We start from the raw sequence: 17,626 nt of genomic DNA, 5'->3' as shown, positions 1-17,626 counted from the left end.
TTATAATCCATTTTCTAAAGATGTCTTTTCAGTTTGTACAACAACTATAGGAGTTCTTGGACTAAGTCTGTCCTGCTGTGAAAGCTTACTTAGAGAAGCATATCTGAAGTACACAGTTGTGTCTTTTGAACAACCCCCCTGTCATCCCTTCTCTGTAGCAAAATACCGAAGGGTCCAAATTCACCAGCAAGTTTTAAAAGTTCTTTGTAAAACTAGTACAGTGTATTTTCAAAAAAAAAAACCCTTCATGGTGCTTTTTGTGGATGTGAAGCAATATGAGAGTCTCTTTGTTCTGAATGTTTTACCTTAAACTTGATGTAATTAATGTATATGACCTTATTCCGTATGAACCTAGATTATTATAGTTTGATTTTTCTTTTTTAAAACCTGGAGTAGTATTGCTATCATGAAATGCTGTCTAACATTGGGTAAATACATAAACAGAGATAAATATAGCAGCTAAAGCAAATAAAAAGATTTGATTTTATTACTGGAACAAATAAGTGATGTTAGCTGGTAAAGTATTTCTCATGCATGATGTGGCGTTAGCATAAAGATGCCCCATAGTAAGTTGTGTAAGATGACATGTTACTGTGTTTTCAAGATTGATAGGTTATATGACTGGAAAAAAAGTCCAGATACAGATGTAGCTGTCACCCTAAAGAAGCAGAAAAAGAATACGAAAGATGAATTTGAGGAACGTGCAAAAGCTATCATAGTGGAATTTGCAAAACAGGTAGGCTGGAGTAGTCAAGGTTCTTTGGTTAACAAAAGTGATAGTCAAGGTGGTGGGTGGGTGGCTTGTGTCTGTGTTTTTGGTCTGGGTTTGAGGGTAGTTTGTTTCTTTTCTTTCCACAAAACAACTTGGAATATCAAGAAAATGGTTGCATCTCTTCTGAGATGTTGGTGTTTACCTCTCATAAACCAAACTTTGTTGTTGTTAAATCCCTTTTAACTGCTCCATCCTTAAGAGTGGAGAAGAGTAGCAGCTAATTGCTGTGTGTGGTCAGTGGAGTCATGAATAGCAGATTAAGTTTTCCATCCCTGTTCTTTCTCACTTTGGGAATTGCGTGAGAGAGTCCCATCTGTCTCTTGTTCCATTGGATGCTGCTAGGGCATGAATCACATCAGTTCTGGGGGTGACATACAATGCTGTCTCAAAGCTCGATTTGGTCATCAGCTTTGTAGAATTATCCCGTGCCGCTTCCAAGTGTGGACTGGGGCTTCGTGTTCCATAGCATACTGTCAATGTTGTTGCTGTTGTTTCTAAATTGGGATTTAAAAAAATGCAATAGTAGTAGACTGGGGTTGAATGTTATTGTTAATACTGATGTGGGTATATATGTTTTTTCCCGATATAACTATTAATCCTGATTCCAGGGTTTGAATGCTGCCTTGTTCTATGAGAATAAGGATCCCCGCACTTTTGTTTCTCTTGTACCTACCTCTGCTCACACAGGGGATGGCATGGGAAGTCTCATAGCTCTTCTCGTTGAGCTCACGCAAACTATGCTGACCAAGAGACTGGCTGAGTGTCAGGAGCTGAGAGCTCAAGTCATGGAGGTAATTCAGCAGCTATTCTTTGAAATTCATCTAGAAATTTCTCCCTTCCCTGCCCCCTTCTTCTTGGTTAAAAAAAAAAGTGTTTGAAGTGCTTAAAAAGGGAGTAACTTTTTTTTCCCCTTTTCATTCAGGTTAAAGCACTGCCAGGTATGGGCACTACCATAGATGTTATTTTGATTAATGGACGCTTGAAAGAAGGAGACACCATTATCGTTCCTGGGGTAGAAGGTCCTATAGTAACTCAGATTAGAGGCCTTCTGCTGCCTCCTCCTATGAAGGAGCTACGAGTTAAGGTATGGAAACCAGTTAGTGTATTAACATTTAGAGAAAATATAGAACCAGGGAAAAATAAAAAATCAAGCTTTATAAAAAATGAACATGTAGTAGGGTGTCATGTGAGCAATATCTTGGGATGACTTAAAGGGGAAGACAGTGCACAGCTGGTGTTTTTGTGAATGTACTTCTATATATATACCTGTTGGTGTGTCTGTTACAACAATGGCAAAGGAGAGGATTGGGGAGTTGTGTTGCAATAAGGATTAAGATATGTATGCTTTAATGAGTGATTTCAGCGTGTGGCTACATTTGAGAGGGAGATACCCATCCTAAATGGAAACTGGAATGTATTAGTGCAGTGACTTCTGAGCCAAGGTGTGTATTATTAGTAAAAGTGAGTTTTTAATAACAAAAATCATATTCACTTAGATTTGAGAAAAGTGAACACGTGAGTTTCTACAGGTTCTGCAGCCTTTTGTCATTTTCAAGAGTTGCTGGAGGTTTTGCTGCCCTGGTCTTAACCTGGGGAGAGACACTGAATTCAAGATTCTGCCTGTATTGCTTTCCGTGAAAGGAGGAGGAGAGCCACAGAAATGAAAGGCTATAAATACATTAGTGCATACATTAATGTATACGGTTCAAAGATGATGAAAATAATTGCTCTGTGTGTTTTCTCCTGCTTAAAAGGGAAGGCATAAGTGTCTAAACAGATTTTGCTTAAGGTGAAAAAACCCATGCAGGTAACCTAAGTGAATGTAATAGGGCAGGCCTTAAAGGTTTGGTTTAGAGGTGGAAAAACTAGTATTGGGGTCCTAATCTAAGGCTGTAACAATTGTGGTGTGCTTCATTTCATTGGAGAACTGAGTCCCTACAGGCCACTGTAGTCCTTAGTGTTTAACTGAGTTATTTCCTGCAAACTCAGATACTCTGGAAGTCGTACTCATACTTGCTGTGGCCTGGGTTGAGGTTGGCATTCTCTCTCTGCTGTGGTGATCCCCTGTTGTGAGTCTGTGGCCTCAGGGGTGCTAAAGGAGGCAGTATTGATGTTGAGGTGGAATCTGAGCAAGAGTTTCTTGGCCTTCTTCAAACAGGAAGACAAGAGCCATGCTTGCCACTTGTGTGTGGGGGGCTCTAATGGAGCTGTGGGGTAGGACAGTGGCCTTGGAGAATCGAAGTCAGGCTTCCTGCACTGGAGCACAGCTTTGCAGTAATAACTTGATAATAGCTGGAGAGGGTGAAAGAAAAATTGAGTTTACACTTAGGTTATGTTCTCTGCTTTACTGGATGCTGTTGAGCATATTATGGTACCACAAGAAATAAACTGAAAGCATTTCCATTTGCTTGCCTTTATTTAAAGCAGAAGATAAACTGGTATGTGATACTCATCTGAGACTGAGAAATTTTTTTGTGGGACTAAATAGCAATGTAACAGATCAGTTTCCCATCAACAAGATTTTCAGATGAATTTCTGCACTTTGGTGGGAGATGGAATATAGGGTAGCAGCACCAAGAGGGAGGATGCTGGATTTGGGAACCTTTAGCTGGGGCAGTGGGTCTAGAAGAGCTGGATGTTTTGAAGCAGACAGTGAGGATACATTTCAGTTCAGCTGGTCCCTGAGGAATTGTCATCCTTGCAATAAGACTGAAGTTTTGGGATGAGGGGGCTAAAGAATAGAGGCTTGCAGGAACAAAGTGCTTACTGAGGCAGGAAGCTGCCTTGCAGTTTCAAGAGAAGGATGAAACATGTCCTAAACAAAACAAATGAAGAAACAAACCAGAAAAATTCCTCTAACGTTGATTTAAAGCTCTTCAGAAATAACCGATTCTGTGATCTCTTAGAGCCATGCCCTGTGTGGGGAGAGATCTTAGAGGTTCCCCTGGAGTGGGGGGGAGCACTTGGGAAATGGAACATGGAACTCCATACATGAGGAGGCTGAACAGGATGCCCAGTGCGGGGATGAGACAGCTCTTCCTGCTCGGAGCCTTGTGCTGTGTCAGCTCAGCTTTAGTTGAGCTGTTGGCATCTTCTCCTACTTCTCTATGGGGCTGATTTATTTTATTTATTTTTTTTTTTTTAAATTTTTTTTCAATGAACAGGTTCCTATCACTGCTTGCTCTTTTCTATTATGTGTATTCCTTTTTGGCCTTCTCCTGTGTTTTTAGGCTATTCTTCTTGCCCTGCCTGCCTCCTGAGGTGGGGTAGAGGGCAGGTATCTGATGGGAGAGGAACTCGCACGCTGAAACATGTACACCAGGAATGCAAAGTAGAGAAAATCGCCAAAGAAAGATGGGAGCTGCTAGATTTCACTGTCGTGTTCTCTGCTGTGCTTGCGGGTGTCAGGTTCTTCAGGTGCTGCGTGTTGCTGTGTAGCATCTGCATGAACTCTTTGCTAGTGTGTGCTTTCCTTTTCAGAACCAGTACGAAAAGCACAAAGAAGTTGTTGCTGCTCAAGGTGTGAAGATTCTTGGGAAAGACTTGGAAAAGACACTGGCTGGATTGCCGTTGCTTGTAGCTTATAAAGAGGATGAAATCCCAGTCCTCAAGGTGAGATCGCTAATGTAGAAATGAGACACTTAAACTTGGGGTTAACTGAGCTCTCTGGTGATGCAGCTCATTCAAGTTCAAATGTTGAGAGCTCAGTGTGCAAGTAATTTGCTTGTTTTGGTTGTCTTTTAAAAACTCTTACGATAACATGCTGTGTGTCCATGTGAAACCAGAAGTGTTGTGATGTTTTCACTATCCTGACCTTTAGCTTTTCCCCCAATATTTTGCTGGGGTGTCTCTGGTGCTAGAATAAGGTTTGAAAACAAGTATCATAGCATAGTTTGACTATATGTTAATTACTGATTTGGTATTTGCAGTAGTTTTTGCATATATTTCAATTACATTATCTTAGGCAAACAACTGCTAGTGGAGTTCTTTAAACTATCATAATTGCGAAGCTTCTGTGAAAGCAGCAAAATGGTCTTGCTGCTCCTGCATCCTCTGTTCTGTACCTGGGCATGAAGAGCCTTCAGAATCCTGGCCAGCTTAGGTTTTAGGAGCGTCAGCTTTTATTGCTGACCCTCAGGCAGCCAAAGTTACTGCCACACACTGGGGGGGGTGTGCTCACTCACTCTCACCAGCAGAAACGTACGGTGCTGGCGAGAGCACTGTGTAGTCTGCAGAGAAATGGGTGCTGACTCCCAAGATGGGCATCTCCTTTGTGTTACATGATCACCTTGCAAAATCCTTAAGTCTAGTTCAGTTGAGACTTTTCTAACACCAGAAACAAGCAGCAGTGTGTCACAGGGCTGTGTGTGACCTGTTCTGTGAGTCTGTCAGTATGGCTGTCACATACTTTCAGCAGCTCATGAACAGAAAGACTTTCTACCCTGAGGCATAAATGGCAATAGGACTAAAACTTGCTTTTTTCTCTCCTTTTTTGTTTCTTAAAGGATGAACTAATACATGAACTGAAGCAAACATTGAATGCAATCAAATTAGAAGAGAAAGGTGTTTATGTCCAGGCTTCTACTTTAGGCTCTTTAGAAGCATTACTTGAATTTCTTAAAACCTCAGAAGTGCCAGTAAGTACTACTGTGCTGCATCTGATATTGTTGCTAAATTTTAGCTAGTAACTGTTCTGTTTTGCCTCAGGAAGATTAGTGACTGATCTGTGTGGCTTTCTTCAACAGTATTCAGGAATTAATATAGGTCCTGTCCATAAAAAAGATGTTATGAAGGCATCAGTTATGCTGGAGCACGACCCACAGTAAGTCACTTCTTTGCTTTACCACATTGATAAATGCACAGTGGTGTTTCAGCAGCGCCACCTCCTCAGCTCCTTCAATGATCTGCCTAGTAAACTCTGACTTATTTTTACTTACAGATACGCAGTCATTCTAGCATTTGATGTGAGGATCGAACGTGACGCACAGGAAATGGCTGATAGTTTAGGAGTTCGAATTTTTAGTGCTGAAATAATTTATCACTTATTTGATGCCTTCACAAAATATAGACAAGACTACAAAAAACAGAAACAAGAGGAATTCAAGTAAGTAAGGACAGTCCTATTCTGGGTGCTTCCCAAATAAGTGTCTCAATTATTTTGTTATAAATGAAATTGTATGTAACTTCTTGTTTCTATATTATTATTGAGCATGTAGTTCTGGTGGGAAGGAAGGAGACAGGACAATATATCGATGGTTTTCAGGAATTCAGTGCTCCAGTCTAATTGTTTGCTTCTGGGATTAGGCTTAGTAGGGTGAGAGCTGTGAAGCAGTTACAAGGTGTAGCTAAAACTATCATGTAATATGGTGCGTTCTTCAGGTTTGCTTTGTGTACTTGGCTTCTGTTCCTAGTTTGTGATAGATGGGTTAGTTTTGCAGAGTTAAGTAAACAAAACTAAAGGGATTTGTATTCTGTTGTTTCATTTTGTGCAGTTCCAGTGTACAGGGCTTAATTCTGACTGCAGTAACATGAATATGCAATCATTTAAGAATTTGTAGGGACCCAATATTAATTTTTGGCATCTCTGACACTGCGTGGTCCTCAGCAAAATAGGCATGGTCAAAATAAATGAAAATGTATTTAATTCCATATATTGATCCTGATTTGTGTAGCTCAGCATTTAAACATATTTCTTCACTTTACAAACAACAATCTTGAGTTCTTGGAACCCCTGTGATAGGTTGAGGCATAGTATCTCTATTTTTAAGCTCTTCTGAGATGCTAATTACACTGTAAAATTACTATTCCTTTGGTTTTTGTCTTATTTTGACTGACGTGGGCAGTCAACTGAAATCCATGCCAGCCATGCTTGATTATTGTTCCCTATAGGTCTTGAAGATCAAGTATTGATTAGAATTAGCAAGACTGGAAAAAGAAAAATTTCCTATTTGATTTCTCTCCAAGTGTTGCTCCTAGAATAAAAGCCCAAGAAGTGTGGGAGAAGGCACAACAGTTGATGATGTGTACACTGTTCTAGCATCTAATTCAAAATGCCTTTTCTTTGTCATCTTCCAGGCATATAGCAGTGTTTCCTTGCAAGATGAAAATACTCCCTCAGTTCATTTTCAACTCCCGTGACCCAATAGTGATGGGTGTAGTGGTGGAGGCTGGCCAAGTGAAGCAGGGGACACCCATGTGTGTACCGAGCAAAAATGTAAGTAACCGCCTCTTCCAGTGGATATTGGATCTGCCTGGTGGCTCCTGGGATGATGCACCAGGAAACACTGGTGTGCCTTTCCCCAGGGTACAGGGTTCTGGTAGGAGATGAGATTCAGGCTTTCAGATCAAGTCTGTTTCTCGCTGTTCTCTGCTGGAAGAGCTGGGTACTGTAGTGGGATACAGCCTCTGGGCTGCTGCAGGGCCCTGCCAGGAACTGTGGCTGGAGGGTGTTTGCCAGTCACTCTCCCTCCTTCTCTCCCCTGCTGTGATTTCTGTATTGCAATACAAAGTAACAAGCAAATTGTCATTACTGGTAGCTAATAAGGGGGGAAGTAAACTGACATTTTAAAAGACCAAATTGATGTCCCAGATGGAACTATAGGTGGTTTGATGTCGCTGCTCTTTTCAGTACATATTCAGTGTGTCTGGCTTTGTCAGCTCTGAGGTGGCTGCTCTGGTAGTGCCATACATCATATCACAGAATCACAGAATGGTTGGGGTTGGAAGGGACCTCTGGAGATCATCTAGTCCAACCCACCTGCTAAAGCAGGGTCACCTAGAGTATGAGTGAGTCTGTATATATAAACAGGAATTTAGCAAGAGTGTGTACAGAGGTTTTGTGGACATGTCTTACAGCTTCTTCATTGTATTGCAGTTTGTTGATATTGGAATAGTTACAAGTATCGAAATAAACCATAAACCAGTGGAGGTTGCAAAAAAAGGCCAAGAAGTATGTGTTAAAATAGAACCTATTCCTGGTGAATCACCTAAAATGTATGGACGACACTTTGAAGCAACAGATATCCTTGTCAGTAAGGTAAAAGCAATCTGCATTTTTGGAGAGGCCTTATGGCATGGTGGTAGCTTGCTTGAAGTGGACATGTTGCATGAAGCCTGTAGAACATACACTAGGAACCTTCTATCAGAGACGAACAGACACTTGAAATGGCTCATAGGTGGCATCGTTCAGCTGAGGTTTGCTGTAACCTTGCTCTGAGGTTTGTAGTAGCACCCCTCCAGAGGGCCAAGGGAATGATATGCTGCTGCAGCTACAACTACCTACCTTGCAGGTTACTGCACCTGAGAGGGTAAAATGGTAAATGAGCTATTTGCATACTGGTGGATGTAGCTGGTGCTCAGAGCAGCACAGCAACCCTGGCAGCATTACACCATGATTGTGTTTGCCTAGTTTTGAAGTTGTGCAATGAATAGCAGTACTGTAGTTGCTCCAATTCTGGAACATTGCACTTGGATGAGGAGATGATCCCTCGCTCAGCTTTTTGCTGTCAGAGGCAAAGCCACTGGTCTCCACATCCCTACCTGCTTTAGTTCTCATGTTGGTGAACACCCCCTTCCACACACATGCTGTGGGCTTGTACCCACAGGGGCTTTGACAGGGACTGGGAGGTGGTGCTGATGCGGTGGGCACTGGGGGAAACAGGGGATCTTCCCAGTTGCAGGTTCTTGCCTTACTGCACAGGCTGTGAGATGGTTAGTGCTCTGGTGGTCTCTGAAGATCAAGTGAGGAATGTGAGGAGGAGGGAAATGAACGGGATGGGTCATGCAGCAGAACTGGGATTGGAAGGAGCTTTTCATCAGTTGAATCACTTTCAACACACTAAAAGCTGCCATTATTAACACACATTCATGTTTCTGACAACTTTGTCTTGTGTATTACAGATCAGCCGTCAGTCCATCGATGCTCTGAAGGACTGGTTCAGGGATGAAATGCAGAAGTCTGACTGGCAGCTTATAGTAGAGCTGAAGAAAGTGTTTGAAATCATCTAGATAACTTTTTACAGAAATGGGGAGGCAGGAATAAACACGCTATTCCTGTTCTAAAAGTTACCAACAAAGTCATATATTGAAGACAGTGTTGGATATGTGTTTGGGAGGAAAATATGTGGATAAAATGTTTTCCATGAGAAACCAAGAAATTTACACTGGTTTGACAGTGGTCAATTTACATGTTCCCATGGTTCCAATGTGCCTGTTCACCTCTCCTACTGCCCTTCCTAATACTGGCTGCTGTTTTAAAGTTTGCCCTTCCTTCTCTTACACCTTCCACCCTCTTTCCCTCCCTTTCTCCAAAATAAAATAAATTGAATTTTTATTACAGAACTAAAGCTCTTTCACTTTTATACTGATGAGATCAGTACTGCAGTATTTGATTAACCAAGCTTCTGCAGACTTTGTGATTCTTGGGACATTTTTGATGTAAGAAGTACTTCTTTATTTATGCATACCTCTTCCCTTGACTCTTTTCCAACATTCTCCTGCTTTGTGCCTATAGAAAATTTTTTTAAATAGAAAATTAGGCAATTGGACATTTCTGTATTTGCTTTGTGTGAAACAATGATGTAAAGCATAGTTGGCCGCCTTTTACTGCTTGTACAGTTCATGAAAGTCGACCTGTAATCATTATAACGCAGAGCCACAAATAAAGGAGATGGACATAGTAGCCCATTTGTTTTACAGTTTGCTTCAATAAATGTAATTTTCACTTTTTGGGCTGTGCCAGACATGGAGATGCCAGAGGGAGCTTTGTCTCTGTATGGCCAAGTGACAGAGGCACATTCCAGCAATGGCCTTTCTTCCTCCGGTTTTGCCTCGCTGAGCATGCACTGCACATGGTGATGGTGATACTGGTGGTTCACATCTCTCACCACATTCCTGAAGCGCTGGAGTTGCAGGCCAGGGGTTTAGCAAATCACGGTTCCCAGAGGGGCCCTGCTGAGAGGAGCTTAGATGTGGCATCCCTTCTCCAGCTGCTGCTTGGAGTCCTGGTAAGCACCTGCAAAATGGTTGTCTACAAGTGAGTGGTGACTTTGGAAGCTGGATCAGTGCTGCTGAGTCATCTGATGTGATGGGACTGAACCAACTCAAGAGGTGTTGGGTTAATGGTGTGTTTGATGGCCGGAAGTCAGGCTGTAATCACAGCATTTTCCTACCCTTCCTTCCCCTGTGGCTCCCTGCTTAGGGTGACAGCTTAACACCTGCTGACCTATAGCTCATGTTGAGAAGAGCTAAATACACACTTGTCAAAAGCACAAGCTGAAACAAAATTGATAATGGTCTTTCACATAGCTGAGATTTTTAGCATTTAAAATATTTACAAGAATTTAACTTGCAATAAGGAGTTTTAACAGATTTGTCACCTGGATTTTTTTTTTTTGTTGGAAAAAATCTGAATTTTATAATTGGGATTGTACAGACTCCATTACAAAGGCCAATTTAATAACTTACTTACCTCCTTTGGCAATGGAATTTAACTTACTGGATTTTTTTTTTTTTTTTTGTGTGCTAGACTTCAAACTTACCATCAAAAAGGACCTTTTCTGTATGGTTGGCATGTGGTGCAAAATTCACAGCGCTGGGTGTGTTGGTGGTTTAGAATAGAATGATCACAGTGAAGAGACTGCATTTAATTGTTACAATTTTATTTTGCAAACTATGCAATCATGGAAAGTACACTAATAAAAGAAGTTCTTAAGAACGCAGATGTCATTGTGGTCTTGATGTATTCTTATTTTTGTTTGTTTTCCTGTAAGTGTGGAAGGGTGTGCTTTCCACAGGCAAAAAAAACTCTGGGGGAAAAAGGATCATGCTATGTGTTGCAGTTCACTGTTGTGAAACTTAAAGCCTTTTAGTGAAGGTATTTTTTTTAAGGAAGCAGATGACTGAATATAATATTGAAGCGCTCAAAGCAGGGATCACTAAGGAAAAATGAAAATGTAATTACATATCACTTCAGTTAAGTAATGTGAGTCCTTTTTTCTTCTTTAAGATGCTACTTTCAAGTGTGTCTCAGGCAACCCTTAGAAAACTAGTGCTGTGTACCTGAACCATAACCGGTAAAATACTTGCTTGAATTTCAGCAACTACATTCCAAAAGCAGCTTTAAAAGCAGCAACAACTCAAGGAGCTCTGAAACTAGTGACTTAAATCAGACAAGCTCTCTTTCTGTAGATACACATCTGTGAATGGATGCAGCTATACCAACACATAATCACTCTTGAAAAAAGCACTCTTGACTGGCTGAGGCTGGAAGGGACCTTTTGCAGTTGTTAAGGTCATTAATGAAGATGTTAAACAGGACTGGACCTGTTACTGGCTGTGGGGTTACACCACTTGGGACTGGCCTGACAGGCACTTTTCAAGCCACAGCCCTGTCTTTAGCCCTTATATCATCAGCTTGTCTATGAGGATGTTACAGGAGGTATTACAAAAAGCCTTAATGAAGAGTCCATCTACTGCCCTCCTCTCATCCATCACCTTGTTGTAGGAGGGTGCCAAGTTGGTATCTCTCCTAGGGTCTGTTATAAGAGAAGCCCAAAACTAGAATCAGCTGTGACTGCTGAGATCTGTGCTACAGAGCCATCCCTGCTTGAGCTGTTCTGCTGGCTGAAGCTAAGCTGAGATGCTTCTGGCTAAACCAGCGCTGCAAATCATGCTCCAGGTTTAGCTCCAGGTTGTAGTCCAGCTTTCCAGAGTCAGGTGGGTTCACACCCATCCAGGATTATGTGGGTGCTTCTGATTTCCCTTCCCCCCCCCCCAGTCATTTTTCTCAGCAAATGAAAAGATTTTTCTTATCACCTAGGTTTTCTACAAGTGATCTTAATTCTTTCAAGGCTTTGATGTATTGCATTAAATATTACTATATAGGGCTGGTGTACATCTGGAAAAGTCAAACTTGCCCAGAACACAAATTGTAGAACTAAGCATAGTCCTCCCTACCACAACACAAACAGGGCTTTTTCTTTCAGGTATATACCCACATTTGAACAGGATTCTGCTACTCCCCTGTTTTGTTACCATGCATAAAGGAAATGCGCATCACAGGCTGGGGAGAACTACAGTATTTCAAGAATGGAAAGTGGCTCTATCCTAAGTAGTAGCAATACAGAGGACTGACACAGGCTTAAGCAGTGCTCCATGTTAGCTACTCCCTAGCTTCTCTACAGTGCTGCCTTTAGGTAGCTGTTTAAATCTCTCAATTTGTTTTCCTCCACCAGCACATATCTCTAGAGGTGACAGTACAGGGAGCTCAGAGAGCAATGACCCTTCAGCTAACACTGTGTGTGCTTTGGGAGTGGCTGGGCAACACCAGTTCCTGTCTTCAAAGGATGAAACACAAAACCAGCTAATAGTCATCCCTTGGCTTACAATCTGTAGTAAGTCAGTTGAGAAGAAACAAAAAGCAGCCAGGTGCACATACAGCAGTCTCCTATGCACGTTGATGCAGTGTCACAATGTAAAATTTTGTGAAATGAATCACAGCTGTGGCTGTAATAAGAGGGGCTAGCTACATTGAAACTGAAGCATCACAAAATAGAATCAGTACAAAAATATACATACAGTTCTTTATTAAACAACTGTAAACACTTCACTGTAAAAATCCATAAAACTTTATAAACAAACATTTTGTAAATAGATTCTATACTACAATAAAAGAATTTTAACACAATTATTTACATGCAATACTGACAAATTTGGCACTTTCTGAAAAGAAATGTACAAAACACTTTGTTGTTTAAAAAGAAATTTGAAATTATAAAAACTCAGGGCATTACTATCATGCACTTTGCAAATACTTCACAAGCACTTATGGCACAGCTAGCAGAGAGCTCCAGGCTCTCATCAAGCTCTTTACTACAAGTTCAGATAACTTTTAATGTGCTTCCATAAGTTTGTTGTAAAACTACCTGAACATTGTCAAGAATGAAGTCAAATGCCATATTCCAGACTGATTCCACAGATGACTGCATTAACCTGAAGGGCAAAAAGGAAGAAGAGGAAGAAAATTACTGTTACAGAACCAGTTCTTTTTACAATGTTTTGGTCTTTATACTGGAAAACAAGATCACAACAGTTTATGATGAAAGGCATTCTGATTTTATCTTGGTTAAGCCTTCTCTCCTCAGATATACCAAATCTTATTAATACCACAGATTCCTCTGCCATTCAGTGGTGAAATTTCTAATGTGAACTGTGTCACACCAATTTGTAAGCATCAGCATTTCACAGTGGTGTGACCACTTTGGTGATATTCTACCAAGTCCATACTGAAGAACCAGAAATGGGCAACTTCTGGTTCCTGATATTTCCCTTCCTCATCCCAAGACATACCTGCTACTTTTTTCTTTCAATGAATGCCAAGGTGATTAAGACAATTAAGAGGTTTTGGGGGTGCTATATTGTGTTTATTGCTAAAAACTGAACTAAATTGTGGAGGCCCACAGAGAGGTATGAGCTACCTCTACCATTCAGCAGCTACCAGAAGCAAACTGAGGACATGCTCAAGGAGAACAAAAGCAGCTCTGTACTTTCACAACCCCCTGCCAGATGACTATTAGAGGAGAGCAGAGGCTTCCTCCACCTACAGCTCTGGAAGACCTAACATCAGTGCCATATAGACAACTGCCTATCATCCAGCTCCTGATTCCTTGTCCCACATTTATTGCCAGGCTTTGGGGAGACATGCTGCCGCCAGTGCAGATCTCACGTACAGGGACCAGGAATGGGACAGGATGCTGCTTTCTGAACAAGTTTTTAAAGAATTTACAGCATTCTCCAAAACAGTTCACTGCACTGCATGTTTTGCATTTTCTGAGGCGTAAAGACATCCCATAATACAAAAGCACAGCAAAGTTTTTACACTGCCATAGTCTTTTGGGTGTTGATTAATTCTGTGAAATAAATACTTTCCAGATCTAAGACACAGAAAGCTGAGCTCCACAGTTAACTATCAGTTAGTAAGCAATTTATAAATGGAACTTGGGCCTCCTGACTCAAGTGAAGAGCAACAGCAGCACAATAACTAAGTAATAAAAATGGATTTAATTGGTTGGAGAGGTGAGACAGGGCCTGGATACAGGAGAACTGAAATCAGATGAAACAAACAAAAGATCTAAAGTGACATGAAAAATTAATGAAAAGAGGATGAAGAAAAGTGTCAATGATGAGAAAAACCATACCCTTCGTCTGGAAACAAACGACTTTGTAGCAAATACTATTAAATGCTACTATTAATTTTTCACAAATTACCTATCTTATCTGCCCAACTTTTTTTTTTTTAATCCCAATTTTTGAAAAAAATATCTGTACTCATCAATGGAATGTCTAATAGGCTTGTGGCTTCACATTTAAGCATTTAGTGCATAAGTACTAACAAAACCAGTCTAAATGTCACAAGTACAAGCAAATAAGCTACCTTTTCATGTACTTGACAACCAGATCTAACTTTTCCAAATCCTTTTCTTCTATTAGATCAGTACAATACTTCACAACCTGTAGAATGTCTTCTTCCATAGGATCTGTAATAATAATTAAAAAAAAAAAAAAAAAGAAGTTTTCTCTAAGTATACTTAGAGTATAATCATAGAATAATTGGAATGTAATAGGAAAGGAATTCTGCAGTGTTAGTGCACCCAGGGCTGATCTGACAATTGCTGCATTCCCATCAATATCAGAAGTCGTGTACATAAAAGGACTGCAAGGTCCCAAAATATCTGACTCATGGACCCCCCCCTTTTTTTTTTCTTCAGTAAGAACAAATGACAGCCAAGCTAATATTAACCAAGGGGAAAAGGAACCAAGATTTAGAATGGAATGGCTGTTTTGAAACTCTTAGGAGAACAGTAATGTCCAGGACACAAAGGATCTTGCAGGCCAGATTTCCCAAGATATTAAGGAGTTGCTAATTGTTTGACATAAAGTTAAAATTCAAATCACAATTTGGCAAGGGTGTTACACTTTTCCACTTAAATCTGGAGTTCTTTCCAACAGTTAATTTGAGAAAAAACTGCATTCCTTCACCTCTAAAATGGCATCTTCAAAAAAGTGGAATTCCCTTTTAAGAGCTTTTACCCTAGTGGTTGTAACATGTTGAACAAAATAAGGAAAACCTCCCACACAAGTAATATCAAGGCATAAGACAAGGGCCTGACAAATGGGCCGAAGACAGAGCAGGCAGATTTTAATGATGTTAAGCAAGAAATAGTAGCTGGCACAAATACAGAATAACAACTGAGCAGGAAGAATCAAGTTACTCCAAGATTGCAAGGCAGTCAGACTTCAAGATTACCATGAAAAATAACCCATGTAAAGAAGGAATAAAGTACAAAAAGCCTACTAAAACAATAGTTTTCCTTGTGATGTATGCAAGATCGCCACGAGCATGACAGCCCATACCTGAAATAGTTGTAATCCATTCTTTCAACAAGGTCTTTACATCATTGAATTCGACAGCTCCAGCTAGGTTGGGTGCTTGTGGCCTAAATGAACCAGGCTGTTCCAGATGCAGAGCTGATGGGCCTGAAGAATCTGAAGTTGATGGAACTGCTTCTGGCTGTTCCAAATGTAAAAATTGATAACGCTCAGTCTAACAAACATAGTAACGCTGTACATATACACAGATAAGTGTCCAGTAAAGAATCCAGTAAAGAAAATAAGCTGCACATGGACCAAGTCTAAAGAAATGGACATAGCTTTACTGAAAGCTGTTACTGTTAAAATTACCTGAGCAGCTGTTCCTTCTTGTTTCAAGAAACCATCTATGAGCTTCTGTGGGCTTCCAGATGTAGCTGGCATGTTTTTTGCAGGGCTACCAACGAGTTTGTTTTTCAAAGGACTCTGAATCTTTTTTACAGGACTGACTGGATTTTTTTTCCTGATTTTTTTCTTATTTTTCACTGTTGCATTCTTCAGGTGTAGTAAAGGATTTTTTGACACTGAAAAACACAGGAATAGCCAGTGGTTGATACATTTAAAATTCAATACTTTTCCATTGAAAGGGGGACTCTATCCTCCATAAAAATCTATGCATCAATTGGAAGAACACAACCTAGATCAAGCAACTTTAACGCTCACATGCCATTTCAGATTTAGGCAATGTTTTAAGTATTTGAAAAGCACTGCTAGACATGAGCATACTCAGAGGATACTCAACTACTCATAAGCCTTTTCATATCAAGCATTTTAGTGCTTGAACGTGAGCAGCTGGTGAAATCTCTAGTTTACTGGACAAACTGCTTCACCTCAGTCAGAACACTGTCCCACCTAGGCACCCGCTAGCTAAGACATCCCACCAGTGGTTATCAGCAAAACCAGCACCAAAAGCGCCCCCACACTGCTTTAATTATGGTTTACCATGGAAATGGCTCTAATTCCATCATACTAATGTATCTGTATTAGTCTACTGACTATGAAATCAAGGTTTGACTGTAACAATACAGTATTTAACTGGCAATGAACCCAAAGAAATTTCCCACCTATGAGAAATCACATTCACAGGGAACTAATCTTACCGATCTACTGATTTTTATAAAAAGGAGACCTGGGTGATCAGCTCAGAGTAAAACCATCTGACTATCACACATATGGTAAGCTATATTGTATCTCTAGTTGACTGAAACCCATACCAGTGCTATGGGTTTCATGGAACCAGGAGAATGAAGATGCGATACTCTAAATCACAAGACATATCAAGTTTAGATTCTACTCTGCAAACATATGGACATGGGTAAGTTTAGTGCCCCAGTCCCAGTGAATTGAAATAATTACCCATTTAAGTAAAGCTAGGCAACTGTTCGTAAAATGAAGCCACAGCTGGTTGTAACTGACAGTCTGTGGAAAATAAATGCAAAAAAATCCTCTTCAACACAGCACCTCCATAGAGGCTTTAGTTATATTTTCCAGTTAGTTATTCAGGGTTGCATAAATCCCTTTAAATAGTCAACAACTTTTATACAAAACTATTGTACAACTATATATACTCACCAAAAACATTAGCAGGTTGCTGCTCTGATTGCTTTTGCCTTTGATCATATGCATCTTTCAGCTCTGCTTGCAACTCAGCAGGTAGTGCAGCAAAAACCTCAGGGTCCACCTGAACAGTAACAGAAGATTCATTTCATTAGTTAACCAGTGAGCAACACTGCTTGCTCTCCTATAGGCCACTCACACGAGAAAGGTATTTACAATTTATGTCAAGCAAAAATGACACATAACTGAAACACTGCAAAATACATTGTACATATTCATCATGTACTTTAGCTTGTAAAAACCATAAAAATTTCCTTTTAACATTACTCTACATTTATTATCTTATAAAAAAACCTATTTATAGGCCTATAATACACTATCTTTATTCACCACTATCTTTATTCACCTACTGATACACAGTACAGCTATATTAACAGCACAATTAAGCCTAACTCAGAGAATACTTCCTTCAAATTTCCAAACTCAGACACTGTGACAATCACACTTTTGTTCCTCTTTTTCTTTCATATTTCTATCTCCTGGAAGCTGCTACACTCCTCTAACAAAATATCCTTGGAAATATTCTGGCTTCTTTAAGCACAGGAAACACAAATCCAGCTACCTTGTATCTAGAACTCGCAGAAAAGGGTTTCATTTCTCCCACAGTCGCTCACCCCTTGTTCGACTGATAAAAACAGTCCCTCCCACTGTCCTAGGGGTTTGAATAATTTGTTGACAATTGCCATACACACTCATGGACAAAATAAAATTTCATGTATTACTGGTTATCTTCCCTTACTGTGTCTCTGAAGTAGCAAATTAGTGACACTGTGTTCTGAGTTTCTCAAGATTATTGTACAGTGTTTTCAA

At 40.3% G+C, this 17,626-nt stretch overlaps 2 protein-coding genes across 4 annotated transcripts in view; one reads left to right on the top strand and one right to left on the bottom strand.

Annotated features, from left to right (window-relative positions):
- The window catches only part of EIF5B (eukaryotic translation initiation factor 5B), a 36,921-nt gene extending 27,469 nt beyond the window's left edge, over positions 1–9,452 (top strand). The window contains exons 15-24 of the mRNA XM_065829454.2: positions 605–736; positions 1,381–1,563; positions 1,695–1,856; positions 4,253–4,384; positions 5,278–5,409; positions 5,518–5,594; positions 5,712–5,876; positions 6,848–6,986; positions 7,647–7,808; positions 8,672–9,452. Coding sequence (XP_065685526.2) covers positions 605–736; positions 1,381–1,563; positions 1,695–1,856; positions 4,253–4,384; positions 5,278–5,409; positions 5,518–5,594; positions 5,712–5,876; positions 6,848–6,986; positions 7,647–7,808; positions 8,672–8,779 — 1,392 coding nt within the window. The 3' untranslated portion in view covers positions 8,780–9,452. The remainder of the gene's footprint in view (positions 1–604; positions 737–1,380; positions 1,564–1,694; positions 1,857–4,252; positions 4,385–5,277; positions 5,410–5,517; positions 5,595–5,711; positions 5,877–6,847; positions 6,987–7,646; positions 7,809–8,671) is intronic.
- A 2,918-nt stretch (positions 9,453–12,370) lies between these two features.
- REV1 (REV1 DNA directed polymerase) overlaps positions 12,371–17,626 on the bottom strand; it is a 61,313-nt gene continuing 56,057 nt past the window's right edge. For 2 of the 3 annotated variants that reach the window (XM_065829463.2, XM_065829464.2), the window contains exons 19-23: positions 16,772–16,880; positions 15,512–15,723; positions 15,185–15,341; positions 14,205–14,307; positions 12,372–12,763 (exon numbers count right to left, since the gene is read on the bottom strand). In XM_065829463.2, the coding sequence (XP_065685535.2) occupies positions 12,652–12,763; positions 14,205–14,307; positions 15,185–15,341; positions 15,512–15,723; positions 16,772–16,880 (693 nt within the window). In that variant the 3' untranslated portion in view covers positions 12,372–12,651. Of the gene's footprint in view, positions 12,764–14,204; positions 14,308–15,184; positions 15,342–15,511; positions 15,724–16,771; positions 16,881–17,626 lie in introns of all 3 variants that reach the window. The other variant, XM_071808342.1, reaches the window with a different exon arrangement.

Source organism: Patagioenas fasciata, chromosome 1 (genome assembly GCF_037038585.1).
Source record: "Patagioenas fasciata isolate bPatFas1 chromosome 1, bPatFas1.hap1, whole genome shotgun sequence".
NCBI classification, from domain to species: Eukaryota; Metazoa; Chordata; class Aves; order Columbiformes; family Columbidae; genus Patagioenas; species Patagioenas fasciata.
Note: the sequence above shows the minus strand (reverse complement) of the source record. Positions and strands in the feature narration are given on the sequence as shown.